General features: G+C 47.2%; 1 protein-coding gene across 6 annotated transcripts in view; it reads right to left on the bottom strand.

Annotated features, from left to right (window-relative positions):
• Positions 1-783: 783 nt before the first annotated feature.
• The window catches only part of TMEM39B (transmembrane protein 39B), a 319,579-nt gene continuing 298,067 nt past the window's right edge, over positions 784-22,295 (bottom strand). For all 6 annotated transcript variants that reach the window (XM_078680673.1, XM_078680678.1, XM_078680674.1 and 3 more), the window contains one exon: positions 784-1,139. In XM_078680673.1, coding sequence (XP_078536799.1) covers positions 903-1,139 — 237 coding nt within the window. In that variant the 3' untranslated portion in view covers positions 784-902. The remainder of the gene's footprint in view (positions 1,140-22,295) is intronic.

The following is a 22,295-nucleotide window of genomic DNA, read 5'->3' as shown; positions in this document are numbered from 1 at the left end:
TACCAATGGAGCAGAGTTAAGATCTTTAGCAGAGTGCTGTGTCTCCGGAGACAATGCAAATGTTTCTAAATGTGACTCCATGATCATGCATTGCTAGAAGTCTGTTTCTGACCACTTTCTATGCTCGTTTTCAAAGTGGTTGAAACTATCAAACAGACCAAAATGGTAGCACACCAACGGAACTATAGGAAGATCCCTTGTGACCCCGGATTCAGAGGTAGACCATGACAGGGAGACTCCTTAAATTCTCCATGTCAAATATCTATGTTGTTTCAGCTTCGAGCTCCTTGGCATACTATGCTTCAACACTTGTATAGTGTATTAATTTGGTAAATTGGAACCACTTTTCAAAACTGAAAAACTGGTAGAAAATGTTGCATCTTATTGGCATGTTTTCAATAAGTTTTCAATAAGAAAAGTGTTCTGGGGATCCTTTTAAATTGTTTACAGAAATCTGAGAGAATCCTATGATGGATAATTAATATTTCTGTACTTTCTGAGAAAACAGCCCTATGAAGAAGCTTACATTAGAGAAACTATGCAAATGTGGGAGGTTTGTAAAAAATCCTTGAAGGTACAATCCACCTTCCTTACGAAACAAGCTCCATGCCTAGGTATGTATACGTAGCCAGATTTGGAACTTTCAATTACACAACAAGTCACTCACTGGGAGTCCCATCTGTACATCATATCACAAACTGACCCATCCATACAGTTGACAGGTTCTTGATTGCCAGTCACACCACCTCATCGTTGTGAACATAAATGAAGACAACACCAAAACAGAGTACAAAAATATGTTTTCTCTTAATTACATCAGTTATGAAAGACAAAAAAGAGATGTAACAAAAATAGAAAGCTCTTTGTATCTGCCCCCTTCCTTGTGACTTCCACAGTAGCATTTAGTTGAGCTTCTGCTCAGAGTCTCTGTTTGCAGCATGGGCGTAAGCCTTTCCCAGCACAATGCGGTCACGCAACAGCTTGAAGAATGAATAATAGTTGCTGAAGAGGATAAGGGCCAGGGAGATGGTGTGGTGCCACTTTCCTGAGCACATGAGTGAGTACAGCTGGTAGAAAATGAGCGCACCTTCCAAGACAATAAGGATGTTCAAAATCCGTAGAGGTTTACTGAAAAAAAACTGTAAATGAAAATGCAAGAAGATTGTCAATATAATGAACAAGTCAATAAGCAAACTCTAATTAGATTTGCACTATAAAGAAAGAAGACAGTAAGGCTAAACTTCGACATCTGTTCATATGATACTCATGGCTTAGATAGTCACACCACATGCTTATTCAGCCTGGGCAACTTCAGTGCAAGCCTGACTAGTACACCTACATCATCACAAGATTCCCTAACAAGCAGAATAGTCACAAGCTTAACCAGAAGAGGCAATACAAATACAAGCTACTCGTTAGCCAGTGAAGACAAGATATGCTTTTACAGGATGGACCTACTTCTCTGACACAGGCAATGTCATCACAATTGGTATATTTGGACAGATACAAAGAGAAGATACCGGGACTCCATGCAATGCCCATCTTCTGGTACCACTATGACATCTGACTAAGGTGCCAACTGTTTCCAAAAGTTTTTAAACAATCTGGAATGCTCCTCTTCCACTTCTATGAGTTTGGAAGCTGGCGGCAGAGTAGCAGGTACTCCTGAGATCATTCTGCGCAGCTGGTTAGACTGGCTATTCCCATTGGTTGCTCCTATGCCACTAATCTATAGATTCACCACAGCATATGCTTTAACTGGCCAGTATCATGCCAATCATAGGGTTTGCGCCCTTCGGCGACTCTGGGCAGACATCTGAGCATATACTTTGGCTGTTTGTACAATGCCCGGTCTATGGGCTGCCTCCTGACGCTCTTTGTGGACAACAAATTGCATTTCCTAATGCAGGTCCTTGCTCAACTCCTTCGACCAAACAGCATGGCTGGTTGTACAATGTCCATTCCTATGGGTTTTATCCTGCATGCCTGGCTGGACTCCACAGGCATGGTAGTATAATGATTATCTGCTTAGGCCCGCCTCAGTGGAACCATCAGAAGATATACAGGGCTTGTTGTACAATGTCCATTCGTATGCCTTGCCAAAGCATATTTTATAGTTGATAGAGTGCATCCACCAGAGTACCTGTGCCTATTTTGAATGTGGTTTAATCTACCAAATAGACCAATCCAAAACGGTAGACATCTGCACACATGCACAACTGTGTCCCTTCACACTCTTTTCTCCATCACCCTTGCTTAGATGAAGCTAAGTGCTTGCTGTTAAATTGCTTGTGTAGCCTCTGCCATAGATCATACACCAACACACTTTCCATAGAGGCTACACTATACAGTTTCCAACTTTACATGGATACGTGTTTAAGGCTTGTTAGAAATTGGTGTCTCTAATTGGCAGAGGTATGCACCTTTGTCCAAGTAGGGACCCTTGCTTCTAGTCAGGGAGTTACACACTTTAGAGAACCCCTGCTCACCCCCTTGGTAGCTTTGCACGAGCAGACATGCTTAACCCAAAGGCAATGTGTAAAGTATTTGTACTCAAACACACAGTAACACAGTGAAAACACCAGAAATGGACACCACACCAGTTAAAAAAGTAAAGCATATTTATCATGTATCAAAATATCACTTTAGAACATCTATTGTAAAAATAGAACTTTTAGAAACAAAACAGCTCCACCTGGGGCTATTAAAACGTTGTGACAGGCATAAATCCAAAGTACGGCGCCGTCCGCGAGATGTACGTCTTTGGGCACAGAGTCACATGGACCCCCAACCAACAGTACCTTGGAAAACGAAGTCTAGGTATGATGCACGGCCTCGTGGAGGCGAGGTGTCGGTGCCGAGGTCAAGGCCGGGTCCCTGGATGCCACGGGGGAGGCGATGCGTCGAGTCCGCAAGGAGGAGATGCGTCGAGTCTAGGACAGGGGAAGTCGGCAGCGTCTGCGGCAAGGCATCAGTTCCAGTGAGGCGGTTTCAAAGTTGAAGCGTTTATGAAGTCTCCCTCGTCGTTATTGGCTCGCCATAACAGGATGATGGCGGTGCGAGCCCTGGCATCGGGAAGGCTGATAACTGCAGGCGTTGGCAGGCATCAGAGCTGCGGTGCAGGCAGGCGGTGCATCATGCACTTCACAAGCGGTTCCCCTGGTCTCTGTGCAGGTCGCAGCATCACTGGCGGTGGCACTGACTGAGTCAGAGTTGTTTTTCTTGCTTTGCAGCACCAAGCCCACAATTCTCAGGGTCCAGGAACTGGAATTGCCACCCTTTTGAATGCAGGAGTCCAGGTGCTGGTCAGCAGATTGCAGGTGAAATCTTTGTGTCGCTGAGACTTCAGAATAGGAGGCCAGCACACACAAGCCCTTGGAGATTCTTCTTCAAGCAGGTTCACAGCAAAGTTCCAGTCTTTGTCCTCTACTTGGCAGAAGCAGCCACTGCAGGCAGGCCCAGCAAAGCAACACAGCGAAGTGGCAGTACTCCTCCTTACAACTCTACAGCGCTTCTCCTTGGCAGAGGTTAATTTTGAGTTCAGAAGTGATCTAATTCTCTGAGGTTTAAGGTCCAATACTTATACCCCATTTTCTCTTTGTGGCAAGGGTTCCCGAGTCCATACCAAACCAGTTCTGTCCTCTCTGGTGCAGCATCACTACAGAAAGTGGAGACAGCATTGTGCAGAGGAGAGACTGCCTATTTAGGTGCTAGTGAAACTCCTTCCACCAGTCTAAATGCAGCCAAGGTCTATTCAGCTCAGCTATGAGTCACCCAGGAATGGCAGGACACACCTCAACCCCCCGCCCCCTTTGTGGCTTTCTACAGTGAATGCACACCTCCAGCCCCCATCATTCCAAAACCAGACAGCCAATACACAAAACAGCAAAGGCTCTCAGAAGGGTTAAACAATAAATAAATACTTTCTAAATGTTGCATTTTCGAACACATAATTTAAAAACCATCTCCCTAAAAAGATGTGTTATTAAATACTGGGTTCAGAGAGCCTAAACTCCACTTCTCTATCTTGCTCCAATGGAACGTTATACTTGTACAAAGTAACTCCCATGTTAGCCTATGGGACAGATAGCCTTTACTAGTAAAATACTGACAATGTAGTGTTTCACTATCAGGACATGTAAAACACACCAGTACATGTCCCACCTTTCACATACACTGAACACTGCCCATGGGAGTACCTTATGCCCATCATAGGGGTGGCTTACATGTAAGAAAAGGGAAGGTTAGGCCTGGCAGGTCGGTACACTTGCCAAGTCGACATAGCAGTTTACAAACTGCATGCAGACACTACAGAGGGAGATGGGAGATGGGAGACAGATTTACCGGGCTACCCCTGTAAGTGGCACAACCAGTGCTGCAAGCCCACTAGTAGCATTTGATCTACAGGGCCTGGCACACTCAGTGCACTTTACTAGGGAATTACCAGTAAATAAAATATGCCAATTATGGATATCCAATTACAACAACAATTTATACAGGGAGCATTTGCACATTAGCAGTGATTAGAAGTGGGTAAGTGCCCACAGTCCTAAAGCCAACAAAAACAGGTCAAGGAAAATATGAGGAAGAAGCAAAAAAATATGAGAATAACCCTGCAAAAAGGCCATTTCCAACAACGCCCACATTTTCATGCACATCAAAACACTACCCAGATAGGCCATTTGCCTATCCCTAGCATTCCTTATTATGGTGCATTTGCAGAAAGGGTTCTTGAATTATTAATGCTTGTAGTTCACTAACTCTTCTTAGAGAAGTAATAGCTACTAGGAAAGCAACTTTCCAAGTTAAGAATTTCAATTCACATTTATGTAAAGGGTGTGAGAACAATGTTTAAATTCCACACGGGTGAAGGTGGTGTCCTGGGAGGAATTATTCTTTTGAGGCCCTCCATAAAAGCCTTTATGGCAGGTACTCTAAAAAGTGATAGATGTTGTCTATTCTTTAGGTATGCTGCAATGGCAGCAAGATGCACTGTAATAGATGTGTACGCTAAGTTACATCTTTGGAGATGTAGTAAGTATCCTATGATGTGTTGAATAGACACATCTAGAGGATTGATGTTGTTGTTATGGCAGTATATTACAAAACGCTTCCACTTGGCTGCATAACATACCCAAGTGGTGGGACGTCTAGCTTCTTTAATAACGCTCATACAGTCAGGAGGAAGGTTAAGATAACCAAACTCTAGGACTTCAGGAGCCAGATCGCTAGGTTGAGCTGAGCTGGATCCAGGTGTCTTAACTCTCCATGGTTCCGGGTTAGGAAGCATGGAGACAGATAAAGCTTTTGGTGCGGTGCCACAGAAAGTTGCAGTAGTGTGGTGTACCACGGTTGTCTGACCCAAGTTGGAGCAACTAGAATGAGAGTGAGGGAATGTTGTTGAAGTTTGCGCACCACTAGTGGAAGCAGTGGGAGAGGTGGAAAAGCGTATGAAAATTTGCCGGACCAGTTCATCCATATCGCATTGCCTTTGGACAGTGGGTGTGGATACCTGGCGGCGAAGCTTGGGCATTTGGCGTTTTCGTGGGTGGTGAAGAGGTCTATCTGAGGTTGTCCCCGCATCTGAAGAACGGTTGAAGAACTTGTGGATGAAGTTCCCACTCGTGGATTTGTTGTGTCTGACGACTTAACAGATCGGCTATGGTGTTTTGTACCCCTGGAACATGTTGGGCTAGAAGGAAGATGTTCAGAGGTATAGCCCATCTCCATATCTGCTGCGCCACCTGAGAGAGCTGCAGGGAGTGTGTCCCTCCTTGTTTGTTTATGTAGTACATGGCTGTCATATTGTCTGTGCGGACTAAGACAGCTTTGCCCGATATGTGCTTTTGGAATGCTTTTAGGGCTAGAAAAATGGCTGGTAACGCCAGGTGGTTAATGTGGAGTAATTTTTGTTGCGGTGTCCACCTTCCCTACATGGTGGGCTGCAGGAGGTGGGCTCCCCAGCCGGAGAGTGATGAGTCTGCTGTCATGACTATTTGGGGAACTGGCTTTAGGAACGGTTGGCCCTTGGAAAGGTTTTTGGTGTTCCACCATTGCAGAGAGCGGTGTGTTCGACCGTCTACCAACACTAGGTCTGTTAATTGACCTTGAGCCTGGTTCCACTGTTGTGCTAGGCACTCTTGAAGAGGACGCATTTGTAGTCTTGCATGAGGCACTATGAATATGCAAGAGGCCATCATTCCTATGAGTTGCATGAACACTGGAGCTGGAAGAGAGTGTTGCGGTTGGAATTTGGTTAAAAGAGCTTGCATATTTGTTATCCTGGCAGGAGAGGGATAAGCTAGCGCTGTCGAGGTGTTTACTGTGGCACCTAGATATTGTTGTACGTGGGACGGTTGCAGGTGGGACTTGGTGTGGTTTACTGTGAACCCCAAGTTGTGGAGTAATTGGATGGTGGTGTGAGTGTGTTGTGCACACTGACTGTGTGAGTTGGCTTTTATGAGCCAGTCATCGAGATATGGGAAGACGTGAATGTGCGGTCTTCTTAAGTGCGCTGCCACTACTGTGAGGCACTTGGTAAACACTCTTAGTGCTGTTGTGACCCCGAATGGGAGTACTTTGAAATGATAGTGCTGACCGTCTAGTACACATCTGAGGTACTTTCTATGAGCTGTGTGAATGGGAATGTGGAAATAGGCATCCTTGAGATCTATAGGGGTAAGGAAGTCCTTTTGTAAAAGGAGAGGAAGAACCTGCTGTAGGGTGACCATATGGAAGTGGTCTGATTGTATGTACAGGTTCGAGAATAGGCCTTAGAGAGCCGTCCTTTTTTGGGATAAGAAAGTATAGGGAGTAAACTCCCTTGTTTTGTTGATGCAGTGGAACTGATTCTATTGCACTTTTTTGTAGGAGGGATATTACCTCCTGCCTGAGCAATACCAAATGTTCTTGTGACATTGGGCGCTGTTTGGGTGGTATGTTTGGGGGGGGTAGATGTTAGTTCGAGACAGTAACCTGTTTGAATTATTTGTCGCACCCACCTGTCTGATGTGATGTCGTTACAGACAGGAAGGAATTGTTGTAGTTTCCCCCCAACTGGAGTGGAATGTGGTGGGGGAAGTGGAGGGAAGTCATTGGGCAGGGGTAGAGTTGTTAATTTTGCCTCTGCCTTTATTGTTGTTGCCCCTGTAACCCTCTCTTTGGTAGCCTCTACTGTAGGTGGATTGGGTAGGGGCTTTGTAAGAGGTAGAGGGGCTTTCTGAGGAGTAGCCTCTATTGGTACCTCTATAGGATGAACAACGAAAAGAACGTCTGGGAGCTTGCGACTGCAAGGCTCCCATAGATTTAGCTGTGTCCGTATCCTTTTTCATTTTTCAAGGGATATGTCCACATTAGGTCCAAATACATGTTGCTCATCAAAGGGTTGATTGAGTATGGCACTTTGTACTTCAGGTTTGAAACCTGAAATGCGTAGCCAGGCATGTCTACGCAAAAGGACAATGGTATTAATTGCCCTTGAAGCAGTATCTGCTGCATCTAGGGCACAACGAATAGAGGTGTTGGTGATGGTTTTACCCTCTTGTATAAGCTCATTGGCCCTATTCTTGTACTTATCAGGAAGGTTATGGATTCTAACTCGTCATAATGTGCCCTACATACATATATACACAGCTATATACAACAACAAGGGACAAAATACACAAAGTTAATATAGATAATACTTGATTATAAATGAACCCATCTTCACCCAGAACAAAATTATTGTAGCAGAAGCTAGGTGTGCTCCTATTATTTCTAGGAACTGCACACAGAGGTAGTTAGACCCAATTGGTTAAAAAAAAAAACAATAAGGAACCTAACTATAAAGAAAATTGTGTCAAAGAAATATAATTCCACTTTAATTAAAGTTTGAATCAGACTCCTTTTAATGGAAAGTGTCGAAGCGGTTGCGTTTCGGCCTTCCAACCAATCCGGCCTCCTCAGGACAAGGTGAACAAAATGACAACAAAATCCGATCTGGTAGCACCCTTCACAATATTGTAGAGCAAGCGAACAAATCTTGACAAATAGAGTAGCACATCCGTGAGGATCACTCACACACGTCACTTTCCGGGGGAGTAACTCCCAGGTCGAAACCACTGTTCTTATACACTAAACTTCGCCCAAAAGCAACGGGGGATCGGCATCCAACACCGCGGGGTTTAAGCATGGGTAAAATTGAGGAGGACCTTTGTGTGGTATCAAAGGTATCCATAAGGAAATCCTCCTCTACTGGGTCAGTATGCAAGTCAACCCCATGATATTGGGCGGCTCTATGGACAAGTTGGTTAAATTGATTCGTTTCTGCACACAATATATCAATGATCATCGGCATTTACTGAAAGGAAATTCTACTATATCAGAAGTGCTTTATGACAAACCGCAACTTAGTTTTTCTTGAAGTAGAAATCTAAGAGATATCCTTTGCCCATCCTTTCTGGATATAAAACATGAACCAAGCAAGTTCTTAAATCCACCTAAGGGATTCTACCCACCTGAGCAAACTGCTCAATATGTAAGCTGGGAAAATCTAAGACAAAAGAAATTGACATTAACAACAAGAAGTATAAAATACAAGACTTTATCAATTGCGAAAGCACAAATTTGGTCTACCTCATTTCTTGTCCCTGCAATCAAAACTACATTGGGAGCACCACGAGACCATTAAAAACCCGGATTCAAGAACATTATCGTAACATCCATAAATCTGACACTCGACAACCAATGGTGGAACACTTTTTAAAATATCATGATCAACGAAATTTCACCTTTGTAGACCTAAAGAAACTGAAGCAACACAAACGAGGTGGTAATTTGGAATCACGCCTCCTCAAGGAGGAGAGTGCATTTATCATAGGCTTTGGAACAGTGGAGAATGGCCTTAATATTGAACATGAATGGCACCACTGGCTTTAAAAAGAAACCTGGAGGAACTCGTATTCTCAACATATTGTTTCTGTAGTATCTATGTTCTATGTGTTCTGTTTTGAAAATGTTCACCAAATATGAGGAGCTTAGCTGTACTGTCGCAAAAAAAGCAATCTTTGTAGTAAATCATTTAGGATTGCATTTTAGCGCACCTTCATGATCTTGGAATAATGTCATTTGCAAACTAAGATGAGATAAGGAGTAGTTTCTGTCCTGTAACTCCAGTTCTGTAGTAGGGGTATCTCTGTTATAGTCATAATCTAGTGAATAGTCCCGCCCATGTGCGCGGACCCCGGAGCAATCAAAAATAATCTCTTAAATTGTCCAAACATGCAGAACTGCACAGACACTTAAGAGAGAATTTAAAGACAGATAATGCAGCCTATATCCACAGGCTACACTGTCCAGTACTTCGACTAGAAATTCCACCAAAAGTCCACAAACAGCACAGCCTGTCCAGGGTTTTCTTACAGAGAAAACCTTGCCTGTAACAGCAAAACCTGCTGGAATGATAGAGAGGAAGAAATGGACAGACAAGCCCCGTAGGCTGCCATTATGTGGCTCAAAACAGGATACTGTGCCTTTAAGAGAACTTTCCAGAAGCCTCACAGTATCCCAGAATGCACTGCAGGTCCCTTCTACTTTCAGTTCTTTTTGAAGGCGTAACACGCCAGACCTGTAGTATTTCTTACATGAATCCAGGGCTTAATTTGAGCCGGAGCTTGCCGGTGCTTAGCACCGGCACCTAATTATGAGGGCCGGGTCTATTACACGGCATTAAGTGCACCTGTCCTGCCTTCGAATTTGATTTTTGAAAGTTGTGACTCGTGCGCACTGGCACACACAGAGAGTGTGTGCTGCGCCTGCTGTGGTACTGCTGTCAGTGTTGTGGTGCCAAACTTGTTGACTCACTGACTCGATGATGCATCTGCAGCAAAAAACAGTACTTACTGCTGTCGGTGACGTGACGTGCTTGCCCTGCTCCCAGTGATTTCCTCTCTCTCAAGACATCACTGCCGCGGATCAGTCAGGGCCCCAGTGGGCGGGACACTAGTTAGTGAGTAGTGTTGTTGCAGGGTACTGGGCAGGGCTTTGCTGCGGGGGTTGGGGCTATGCATGGCAGAGGGGGAGCGACGCGTGCGCAGATTATGCATGCAATGAAATACACGCGCATTTTCGCTGCCCGAGGCCCGCCCCAACATACCCGCACCGCACCTCTCCTCTCCCCTTACAGAGTATCTAGGAGGGTACTCGCCGTCTTATTCAAAGTTGCTGGAGTTGGGACAATTGAGTTGGGACCAGGTCAGCTCTGCTCAGCAGGTGAGGGGGAGGCGCGAGCGAGGCAGGGCCTGGCGCTGATTAATGTACTGGTGGTCAGGTTTTTAAAATCATCCTGATTGGTCTACCAGCAGTGACTGGACAAGATGGCCTGGGGGTAGGCCTGCGCCTGCGGCGGCCGAAATAATCATCATGAGCTGCGCAGGCAGGTGAGGCAGGGCAGGGCCTGGGGGCCGCAGGCGCTGGATTACGTTTTTTTGAAATTATAATTGTTGATTGATGGCCTGGGAATCGATAGGCGGCGTAGGCCGCAGACATATAATGAATTAAAATAAATCTGCGCAGGTGAGGCCTACAGATTTACTTTTTTATGTTCATGGTCACGGCCCTGCTTGTTGTTTCTGATCCCCAGTTTGATCATCACGATGAACGATCATGTTTTGTTGCCAGCCAGCAGTGTGCACTGCAGTGGGCAGTAGTGGCTATTTGTTGTGCAGTTGCGGGCAGGACTGCCTGGAGTCAGTAGTATGCAGGGCAGGAGGATTCAGTTTCGTTTTCAGGGCAGGCCGGGCACGCTCATAAAACCTGTGGGGGGTTGGGGCTGTGCCCTGCCAGGCAAGCAGCGTGCGCAAATGTTCTCACATTGAAATGTGCACGCATTCACTGCTTTGCCTCCACACCCCACTGATATGGATGGTCAGTAAGTTGTGCCACCATCTAAAGACTAAGTACTCTAATGGATTTCTACAGAGGGAAGGCCAATATTCACCTCTGCATGATTCTAACTGATTTGTGATGTTTAGTCTCTGATAGCGTATTAACCCTTCTGACAACTGGGACAGAGCTGCTTTTTGTGAGTTCTATTTTCAGCCTCTAGAACTGCTATTTTAAATATACGTGAATTTTGCCTATTTCTCTAAATCTGGGATCCTTTTCAAATGTGTCTAACAATTTAACTATTGCTCGAAAGCATCTGCCGCAGGCTGTCAAGGGAGGAGGCTGCCATCTGCAAAGAGTCAGGCTTTACTATGATTGTCCCTAAAGGAGCTACCTCAAATCTAATTGCAGCCTCTAATACTGATAAGTGTTTGAGGCACTAGTGAGGCTTGCTTTTTAAACAAGGTGCCAAGTTCAAGAAGTAACTGACCGAGCCAGTGGACCGAGCTCTCTATTGTGTGAGGTAGAATTCTCCAGAGGTGAGAGGGAGATTGAGGCATAGAAGTCGAGATCGGGGGCGATTGAGGCTGAGATGAGAGGAAAAAAAGTGAGGCAGAGATGAGAGGGAGAATGAGATAGAGGTATGAGGCACTTATGCGCTATGTGATTGAGGAAGAAGGAAGTGAATCTACATAAAAGAAGTGAGGCAGCAGCATACGCTTTGTGAATGTGAAGGGTAGTGCAGTGGTGAGGGGTAGTAAGGGATGAGACAAAGGTACGATGGGGTGAGGTGTGTAACACAGAGCCATCAGCGAAGATCTGTTTCATTCTTTCATGTAGCAGTAGCACTATGGGGTGGGCTGGGGTAGGGGGGTCAGTTTGCCAGTATATTCTTGTTTTAAAAGTAGCTGGTGCCGAATTCCTGGGCTCCAGTAATATTCAGGCAAAAAGTAAAATGTCAAGATAACTCTGGTGATTAATCGTCTACCTGGAGAGAGCCAGCCAGGAGCTTTGTCTAGGGGAAGCCGTGACTGCTTGAAAGGTAGTACAGGCCAGGGAGGGTTATATACCAGGCTGCTGCAAATAACGTTTACCATGCAGATCAAAAAGTGGATATAATGTAAAATAGATCAGTGTGTTACTGCTTCTGTCGGAGAGATCCTTTTGTTACTTGCAGTTTGTAAGTTAAAATGCTATCATAGAACAGCAAGCTATTAACTAGTCTGTCTGTCATCAAAGAGCTGCATGCAAACGGCAAGTTATATATTACAGCTATATGTTTTTGGGCTAATCTTTCATTATCCTAATCTTGCAAAAAGGGTCTAATGTGGGAACTCAATTCTTATTGAAGAGAACCCCTAACAATGCTGGTATTTTTTGAATTCTGCATTTGCGCTTTTTCAGACTTTGAACTCCTAAACTATATTGCCTACAATGACAATCATGGATTACATGTGACTCCTATACCTTGTAGTCCTGTCTGATGTAACATTCCCTCTATACTGAGTTACACACGTAGGATCAGCCAGATATATATTACCCCTGACTTTTAGCAGTGCCAGTTGAAAATGTGGGTGGAGCTAATATAGTAAGTGGGTGGAGCCAGTGGATGAAGTGGGTGGAGCCAGAGAAAAGTAGGTGTGGCCTCCGACAAACATTTGAGCACCTGCACTTCATATTTTACAAATTAAGCACTGCATGAATCTCTCTCTCCACCGGGGAGGAGGGTGGGCGCTTATGACTATAACAGAGATACCCCTACTACAGAACTGGAGTTACAGGACAGAAACTACTCCTTCTGTAGTAGGGGATCTCTGTGTATAGTCATAATCTAGTGAATAGAATGGCAAGCCCATCCCCACACCAAAGCGGCGGTGGAGAAAAGAGAAATAACACCACTACTGTTCGAACAGATTTCTCAGCGAAGCCTGCCCAACCCGAGCATCTGCCCTGGCCTCAGTGTCCAGACAGTAATGCTTAACAAGGTATGGACCGACTTCCAAGTGGCCGCCTTGCAGATTTCTGCAATTGGAACACTATGGAGCAAAGCAGTCGTGGCAGCTTTACCCCCGGTGGAATAAGCCTTAGGTTTACCCCCTAAGGTCTTATCAGCCGTTTGGTAACCCAATTGTATACAGGACACAATCCACCTAGAGGTGGACTGTTTACAGGTAGCCAGACCGGTCCTGACTGAACCATAATTGATAAACAATTGGTCTGACCAACTAACATCCTCGGTTTTATCCAGATAAAAATTTCAACACCCTCCTAACATCCAGGGAATGCAAAGACCTTTCCACTGGTGATGAAGGATTCTGAAAAATCGTAGGCAAAGTTATAGTCTGGTTAACATGGAAGTCAGATATAACCTTTGGAAGAACTTTAGGGCGAGTACGCATAACAACCTCCGCAGCATGAAATACTGTATAAGGTTCGTGGCAACACAACGCCTGAATTTCCCTCACCCTGCGGGCCGATGTAATGGCCACGAGGAACGCCGCCTTCCAGGACAGGTGCTGCAATGAAGCTTTATGAATAGGTTCAAAAAGCTCCTTCATCAAACTGGACAGCACCACGTTCAATTCCCATGAAGGCGAAGGAAACCGGACAGGACGGAACACTTTCTTCGAGCCTTCCAAAAACCCTTAGATCACAGGGATCCGAAAGAAGGAAGTCTGTGAAGGCCATTTCTTTTAGGCAGTCAGCGCAACAAGAGGAACCTTAATGGAATGGACATTAAGGCCAGACTGCGCCAGGTGTAGAAGATACGGAAGGATGACATTCTCCTTACACGTCGTTAGGTCATAATCCCTGAACTTGCACCAGATGCAAAACCTCTTCCACTTGTAAGCATAAGAAGTCCTGGTGGAAGGTCGCCTAACCTCCTTCAGTATGTCCATACAAACTTCTGGTACATTCAAATGGCCAAATTGCACTAACGCAGGAGCCATGTCGCCAAACTCAAAGACGAGAGGTTGGGGTGCAACATCTGCCCCACCCCGAACTTCGTGAGAAGGCCCGGCCTGCACGGCAGCCGTATGCGAGGAAGGAGAGACCGGTGAAGCAGGTCCGTGAACCACCACTGCCTGGGCCATTCCAGGGCAATCAGGATCATCCGTGCCCTGCACTGGGACAGCTTGATGAGTACCGCCGGAAACAAGGAAACGGGTGGAAAAGCGTACAGAAAGCTGTTCGACCAGGTAATCCATAACGCATACCCCAGCGTCCCCTGCTGGTAGTACCTGGAGGCAAAGTCTCAGCATTTGCTGTTTTCGGCGGTGGAGAACAGATCTACGTCTGGAGTTCCCCACCTTGCGAAGACTTCTCCTAGTACTTCGTCGTTTACGACCCATTCGTGGTTTTCCTGAATCAGGCTGCTCAGTGCGTCCGCCTGAACATTCTGCACACCTAGCAGATGGATAGCCGTGATCGTCAGTCCTCTGGCTAGAAGCCAGCGCCAGATCGCCTGCGCCTCCTGCGACAGAGTGCGCGATCTCGAACCCCCCTACTTGTTGAGGCAAGACATCGTGGTCGCATTGTCCGTCTGTACAAGCAGAGAGACGGTTCGGAAGGACGTAACAAACGCCTACAGTGCCAAGTGAACAGCTCTGAGTTCCAGGAAATTTAAGTGATACGTGGACTCCAACGGGACCACGTTCCTTGTATCTGTCAGTCTCGGGAATGCGCCCCCCCCAGCCGTGGAGAGACACATCCGTCACGATAGTCCGTGCGGGAATGTCCTCGTGAAAGGGAACCCCTCCGAAGAGATTCCCCGCCGAACACCAGCACTTCAGAGACTTAAGAGCATGCAGAGACAGTCGTATCTTGTTGTCCCAAGAACCATTCCTCTGATCCCACTGATCCTCTACGCACTCCTGCAAAGGTCTCATGGGCAGCCGTGCGTGTGGCGTGAGGAAGATACAAGAGGCCATCGACCCCAATAGAGCAGACACCGTCCCACCGTTGTAGATGGAGGGATCATAAGAGCCTGAGCCTTCCGAAGGAGCGATAATCGTCTCTCCTCCGAAAGAGACACGCTTGCTGACAGCGTATTGACGGAGGCTTCTCAAGTACTGTATGCACTGGACCGGAATCGGGACAGCCTTGGACATACTGATGCGCAACCCCAGCTCGTTCAAAAGAACGCACGTCTTCTGGAAGTGTGCTTGAGCTTCCGAGAAAGAGGAGGCCTTGATCAACCAATCGTCCAGGTATGGGTAGACAAACACCTCATTTATCGTCAGGCGTGCAGCTACCACTGCCCTGCACTTCGAGAATGTTCTGGGCGCAGGCGTCAGTCCGACTGGCAGTACTGTGTAGTGATAATGATCGGCGCCGACTTGAAATCGCAGAAACTTCCGTGCATGTGTGCAAAGGGCACATGGAAGTACTCATCCTGTAGATCTATGGCACAGAGCCAAACTCCTTGTTGCAGCCGAGGAAAAAACTTGATGCAACGATAGCTTGCGAAATTCCTCTCTCTGCGAATCCACTAGTTTGCTTGTCGCAAATCCAGAATGGGCCTGAACTCGTTCTTGCCCTTCTTGCGAACCAGAAAGAACCGGGAGTACAGACCTCTTCCCCTTTGAGACAGAGGTACGTCTCCTATTGCCCTTTTCCTTAACAGGGTATCGGCCTCCGCTTGGAGCTCGCGCAGCTGAAACCGCGCGCTGACCGGAGGAATTGCTGGAGAAGGACTGATGAACCGAAGACTGACTTAGACCCGGCCGGCCTTTGTTCGCTAAGGAGCATCAAGCTCTCCCGCGTACGCGCACAATATACTTGTGAAGTATTTAAAGGCGGCCCGGTACCACAGACAAACCCTGGGAGGAAAAACGCCGCTAGAAAGGGAAGAAGGCCTCAAGCCGTTCTCCACGCCGCAAACCTACAGCCGCCCAAAAGTCTCCGAGGCAGACTTATGCGGACCACTCACTACCCTCATGGAAACCCAAAGGGTGCCCAAAGAACGGGAGAGCAGATGCACACTGCTGAGCCGTAGGCTGCAGAGACGCCCGACGAATACAAGTATGGCAACGTAGGACAAACCCACAATACCTGGGGGTCGGCAGGAGAGAAAAAACTCCGCTCCAACACCGATGCTTAGACCTGAAACTATCAGGTCCATAGACTATCTCTTGTAAGGCTTCCCTCCTGTCTCTCGGCAGGGGAACCCTTCATTCGTGAAGAAAACACCCCCACACAGGGATCTTACCACAACGGCCCAGCAACAGCGGGCCACCGCATGATGCCTACATGCCACCACCCCTGCGACCAAGTCAGGAGCAAGTTCGAAGCCAGAACCCCCTGGCAGGTGGTAGCGGACCAAAGCCAAGTACCGCCAACCCGTAAAGAGCCGGAGAGAGACTCCCCGTACTCATGGAAGACGCATCCCTGGCAACAAGACACGGGGAATCGCAGACTGAGGGGCCAAAGACCCCTGGGGTGGTGGAAGGGAGAGGGAACCGAGAAAAATCTGAAACATCCCCGGTGGTCTCACCAGTGGTGGCAGAGCAGGAGGCGACCTAGCCGATGAGTAGGTATGCGCAAACTCAAAGCTAAGCAAGAGGACCAACGTCCCTCGCTTACACGTGGTGAGTAGCCACAGACTCCCCATCAGAAGGGCTCCTCGACGCTGATCAACTGCTCGGCGTCGTGGGTGGACGGTGCCGGGAACACAAAGTCCCCTCCCACGCAGAGGGGGCTCACCACGGCGCGAGGCCTGGAACAAGACCCAGGCCGCAAGCGCCGGCAAGTATACTGCGGCTGTAACTGACTTCGACCGCACTACGACGTCACCATCACTAAGACAGTGACTGTCTCTACACCAACACTCCGACGTCAAAATGTCACTACGGTGTAAAACACCGAGACACCGAGCCATCCATAAAGGTGACGTCTGTACCCAAAGGCAGATAGCGGAGCCCAAGCGACCAATGCCCCAAAAGGAAGAACAATAGTTACTTACCTGTAATCTGTGGTTCTCCAGTATTGGTGTCTTTCATAGATTCACATGCCTGAATCATTCCCCGTCGTCGGAGTAGGAGTCCCACGGTATATAAAAAAGCAGTAATAAGCCATTTGTACATAGCAAATAACAGTTACAATAAACCAGGAAGTGAAGTAGCCTCAGCTACCAATGAAAAAACTTCCACATTAGTGACCATCCAAGTCATTATGTTAGACCAAACTGCAGCCAATCAGGCCACAGCTCCCACCTAGGTATTCTCCCCAGAGACCCAGGCTGTCAGATTTTTGTAGCACTGGAGTGTACCAGAGTATATACAGCTATATCATAACAGTCTGGGTGAGACTCTGAGGGGAGGTGGGTGGGTGCATGTGAATCTATGAAAGACACCAATACTGGAGAACCACAGATTACAGGTAAGCAACTATTGTTCTTCTCCAGTATTTGGGGTGTCTTTCATAGATTCACATGCCTGAATCCGAGTAGTTAGCAGTAATACAATATCTCGCTCTTATACGCCAAAACATAGTTATCATGCATAAACAGAAAGCAATGCAACATCATAAGAAAGCGTAAAGAGTGGAAAGGAGGTGGGAGAGAACACCAGAGGCTCACCTTACTGAAACAGATTTCGCAGGACTGCTCTCCCCACCGAGGCATCGGTGTCGCTTGAAGAATCCAGACAGTAATGCCTCGTGAATGTGTGCCTGCTGGACCATGTTGCTGCTCTGCAAATATGCGGGAGAGGCACACCAGCAAATAACGCAGTTGAAGAGGAGACTGCTCTTGTAGAATGGGCTCTAGGTAAGGTCTGTAAGGGTTTACCTGCTTGTTGATGGCATAACCCTATCGTGGATGAGACCCACCTGGCGATAGTCTGTTTTGAAACAGCACACCCTTGTCTTGGTCTGCCATATGCCACAAATAGCTGATCCGTCTTCCTGATGGCAGCTGTTCTTGAAAGATAAAATTTAAGGCATCTCTTAATGTCTAATGTGTGTAAAGTCCGCTCAGCTGGTGACTGCGGATTGGGAAAAAATGTCTTAAGTATCACAGGCTCATTGAGATGAAAATCCGATGGTACTTTGGGCATGTACTTCGGGTTGGTGCGTAGTATCACAGAGTCAGGTGTGAATTGCAAGAATGGTGGCTTAATGGTGAATGCTTGCATGTCACTCACTCGTCTGGCTGATGTTAGTGCCAGCAGCAATGCAACCTTCCAAGTGATGAACTTGAGATCGACCTTATGAATAGGCTCAAAGGGATGGCGAAGAAGCTGTGCTAGGACTATATTTAAATGCCAAGATGGAGGTGGCCGGCGTACAGGTGGAAACATACGAAATAAGCCTTTAAAGAATTGTTGTATTATCCTTGAGGAGTATAGAGAAGTCTTACCGTCCTGACGGTATCGTGATATGGCGGCCAAGAACACTTTAAGTGTTGAGTGCGCCAAACCTGATTTAGCGAGCTGCAAAAAGAAGGGTAATATCGCTTCTGGCTTCGCAGTCATTGGATGCAAATTCATAGTTTGGCACCAAACACAGAAACGTTTCCACTTTAGTTTGTAAGTTTTGTTTGTGGAAGGCGCCCTAGCATTGGCCAGGACTTCCTGACAGTCTTGTGGAATGTTCAAGTGCGCAAACTCGTGGTGTTGAGGAGCCAAGCCGATAATTTCAGAGATTGAGGGTCTGGATGAAACACCTTGCCTTCTTGGATTGTTAGAAGGTGTGGAATTCTGGGCAGTTGAATTGGCTCGCATTCTGATAGAAGGAGAAGCTGCGTGAACCAATATTGTCGTGGCCACCGTGGAGCAATCAGGATAATTCGACACGGTTGCTTTCTCATTTTCTTGATGACTTTGGGTATGAGTGGAATTGGCGGGAAGGCGTAGGCAAAGATCCGTTCCCAATTGAGTGAGAGAGCGTCCCCGCAAGAGTCCCTGTGGGGAATCCAGCTCGCAAAGTGAGTACATTTCTTGTTCTGATAAGTTGCAAACAGGTCCAGATCGGGGAGACCCCATCTCTGGAAGATCCGATCCAGCGCCGGCTGATGCAGTTCCCATTCGTGAGTGCTGTTCTTGGATCTGCTCAGCGAATCTGCCAATACATTGGCTACTCCCGGAACATGCACCGCTGACAAGTTGATGTCGTGATCCAGAGCCCAAGTCCAGATCTCTTGAGCCTGTTGAGACAACCGGGCTGATCTTGTGCCCCCCTGCTTGTTCAGGTAATGCATGCTCGTTGTGTTGTCTGTTCGAATCAACACTGTGGAGCCTTGTAGGATTGCCAGAAAGGATTTTAGGGCGAGGAAAATGGCTCGTAACTCCAGCAGATTGATGTGCCATTTCTTCTGTTGAGCGTCCCATTTGCCGCTGATCGTCATCCCTTGAAGGTGAGCGCCCCAACCTTCTAGGGAGGCATCCGTGGTCAAGATGAATCTTGGGACTTCTGCGAGGAAGGCACAGCCGATTTGTAGGTTGCGTGCCTGACTCCACCACAGGATTGTGTCCTTCATTCGAGGCGTCAGTGTAATGAGATCCTCGAAGGACCCCGATACCTGCACCCATTGGTGACTGAGTTCCTCTTGTAATGGTCTCATCCTCAGACGACAGTTTGGAGTGAGAGGGATGCACGAAGAGATCATCCCTAGGAAAGATTTGAATCTCCGGACAGAAACGTACTCTTTTCTGAGGAGTGTGGTTGCCATCGTTCTGATCTTTTGCTGCCTTTCGTTTGAAATGAAGACCTGGGCGAGCTTGGAATCCAGTGTTGCTCCTAAGAAGGACTTTCTTTGAGATGGAATTAGATCTGACTTCTCGAAGTTCACTGAAAAACCCAGGCTTTGAAAGAGGCAAAGGCATTTTTGGACATGGTCGTTTGCTGTGGCGTAGGAATTGGCCTTGATAAGGCAATCGTCCAGATAAGGGTATATTTGAATTCCCTGCAATCGTAGGTGCGCCGCTACGGGTGCTAGCATTTTCGTGAATACTCTCGGGGCTGAACGTAGTCCAAAGGGAAGCACCTTGAATTGGAAATCCCTGCCAGCCACTCTGAACCTTAGGAACTTCCTGTGTCTGGGGAAGATAGGGACGTGGAAGTAGGCATCCTGAAGGTCGAGTGTTGCCAAGTGGTCCCCTTCTGCCAAAAACTGTAGGATCTCCTGGAGTGTTAACATTCTGAACGTTAATTTTTTGATGAATTTGTTCAGGGCACGCAAATCGAGGATTGGGCGCCATTCCCCTGATTTTTTGCGTATCAAGAAAAAACGAGAGTAGAAACCTGTCCCTCTCTGGTGTCGAGGTACTCTCTCGATTGCCCCTTTTCGAATCATGGAATTGATTTGGATGAAGAGTTCCTTGAGATGTGCTGGGGGCGGCCCTTTTGGAGGAGAATTTGGAGGGGTTTTTACAAATTCTAAAATGTGTCCCTTGGATACCACATCCAGCACCCATTTGTCTGTAGTAATCTTGGACCATTTTGAGTAATGTTGGGATATTCTTCCTCCAATTTGTTTTTGGCGGGGACACTTTGGCGGCAGGAAGTGAACTTCACTTCTTGTTGGTGTTATCTCTTCCACGATATGTTGGTTTTCCTCGGGGCTGTGTGTAAGAGTTACGTCTTTGGCCATAAGGCTGTTGCTTGTATGGCTGGTACCTCTGTGTGTTTTGAGAAGTGGTGTAGTTACGCTGTTGGTAATATCCTCCCCTATTGGAGAAATTTCCCCTTCCTCTTGCGCCACGAAAGGAAGATTTACGAAACTGCAGAGTGCCCAAAGATCGTGCAGTTTCAGTATCCTTTTTGATGGCCTGCAAAGCTTCATCCACGTGCGAGCCGAATAGGAACTCGCCATCATAAGGCATATTTAAGACCTTGGACTGTACTTCATGTCTAAAAGATGTAGATTTCAACCATCCCTCTCTCCGAAGGACTGCGGCTCCTGCCAATTGTCTGAAGCCTGTAGCTGCTACATCCACTGCGGCGTCAATGATCTCTGACGATGCACACTCCCCTTCTTGTAGAATTTTGATCGCCTCAGACCGGTCCGGTTCAGGCAGTTTCTTAATATAAGGCGAAATGTCAGACCACATTTGCCTATCGTATCGGCCAAGAATCGCCATAGAATTAGCAACCCTGACTGTGGTTGCTGCAATCGTGGAGACTTTTTTGCCAATGGTATCGAGTCGTCTTCCGTCTCTATCTGTAGGCGTGGAGATTTGAGATGATGGGTTTTTCGCCCTTTTTTGAGCTGCTTGTGCAATGACTGAGTCTGTCTTGGCCTGTCCAATCAGGCAAGCCGGTGAAGAAGCAGGCGCTCTGTATTTTTTATCCACTCGTGGCAAAACTGGAGGTAAAGAGTTTGGAGTGGCCATGATCTTCAGACCTTCTTTCCAAATAAACTCTATGATCGGTATCGACCAGCTCTGTCTTTGGGAGAGATTCTTGAAATCATACAGGAAACAATCATCCTGTTTTGTCTCCATGGTAATGAGAAATCGTTTGGTAGCGTTATCCATAATTCTATGGAAATTTGCAATATCCACCGGTGGTGATTCAGCCTTCGGCTGTTCATCTGGAGCAGGGGAGTCAGCCTGATAATCTTCATACTCTGACGAATCAGAGTCATCCAATTCTCCTTCTTCATGAGCCTCCTCTTCAGAGTTGTCGTCCACCGGTTGAGTAGATGGTACCGGCATGGATGGGGCATGTACCGATTCTTCCCTGTTAGGAGGGACTGAATGCGGAGTACCTCTAGGCGGGGGGGAAGTGATGTGTGATTCGCCCGATTCCGAGGGCGGAAATCGTTGATAATAATCATCCAACATGGACATCAAATTTCTAAATAATTCCATGGGCATTTGTGTCCCTGACGGGGGTGCAGGATCCAACCCTGTGTGTTGCGTCACCTGCTCCTCTTCCTCTTGTTCCTTAACGTGTATGAGCAAGTCAGATGGACTTGTAGCCGCCGGAAACAGGTCTCCACCAGAGTCCTCGTCGGAATCCAAAAGCCTGTCTGGCATCGTGAGTGGTGACATACATGCAGACTGGGATGGGCGTTGTAAAATCGCCGCAGTGGTGGCTGGAGAAGGCAACGATATGGTGCTGCTCTTTGCAGACCATACTTGAAGATCTGTGCAAGTTGACAGTTTTGGCGTCATTGGATTCCCTTGGGCCACCGAGAAGTCCTGTGGCATTGACTTCGCTGTGAGGGACGAACTCGCCGTCGTCGACGACTGTGGCTGGAGAGGTCTCGTCGACGATCCATTTTTCGATGTCGACGACGTCGTCGTCGACGGAACAACTTTCGTCGTCGACGGAACAATTTTCTTCGTCGACGGGGCCGTCGACGGGGCCGTCGACGGCGTTATCTTCTTCGTCGACGAGGCCGTCGTCGACGACGACTTCGTCGACGGGGCCGTCGACGGTGTCTTCTTCGTCGACGGTTGGATCGTCGACGGAGTCTTCCTCGT

The sequence above is a fragment of the Lissotriton helveticus genome, chromosome 3_1 (genome assembly GCF_964261635.1).
Source record: "Lissotriton helveticus chromosome 3_1, aLisHel1.1, whole genome shotgun sequence".
Classification (NCBI taxonomy): Eukaryota; Metazoa; Chordata; class Amphibia; order Caudata; family Salamandridae; genus Lissotriton; species Lissotriton helveticus.
This window is presented reverse-complemented; position numbering and strand designations above follow the sequence as displayed.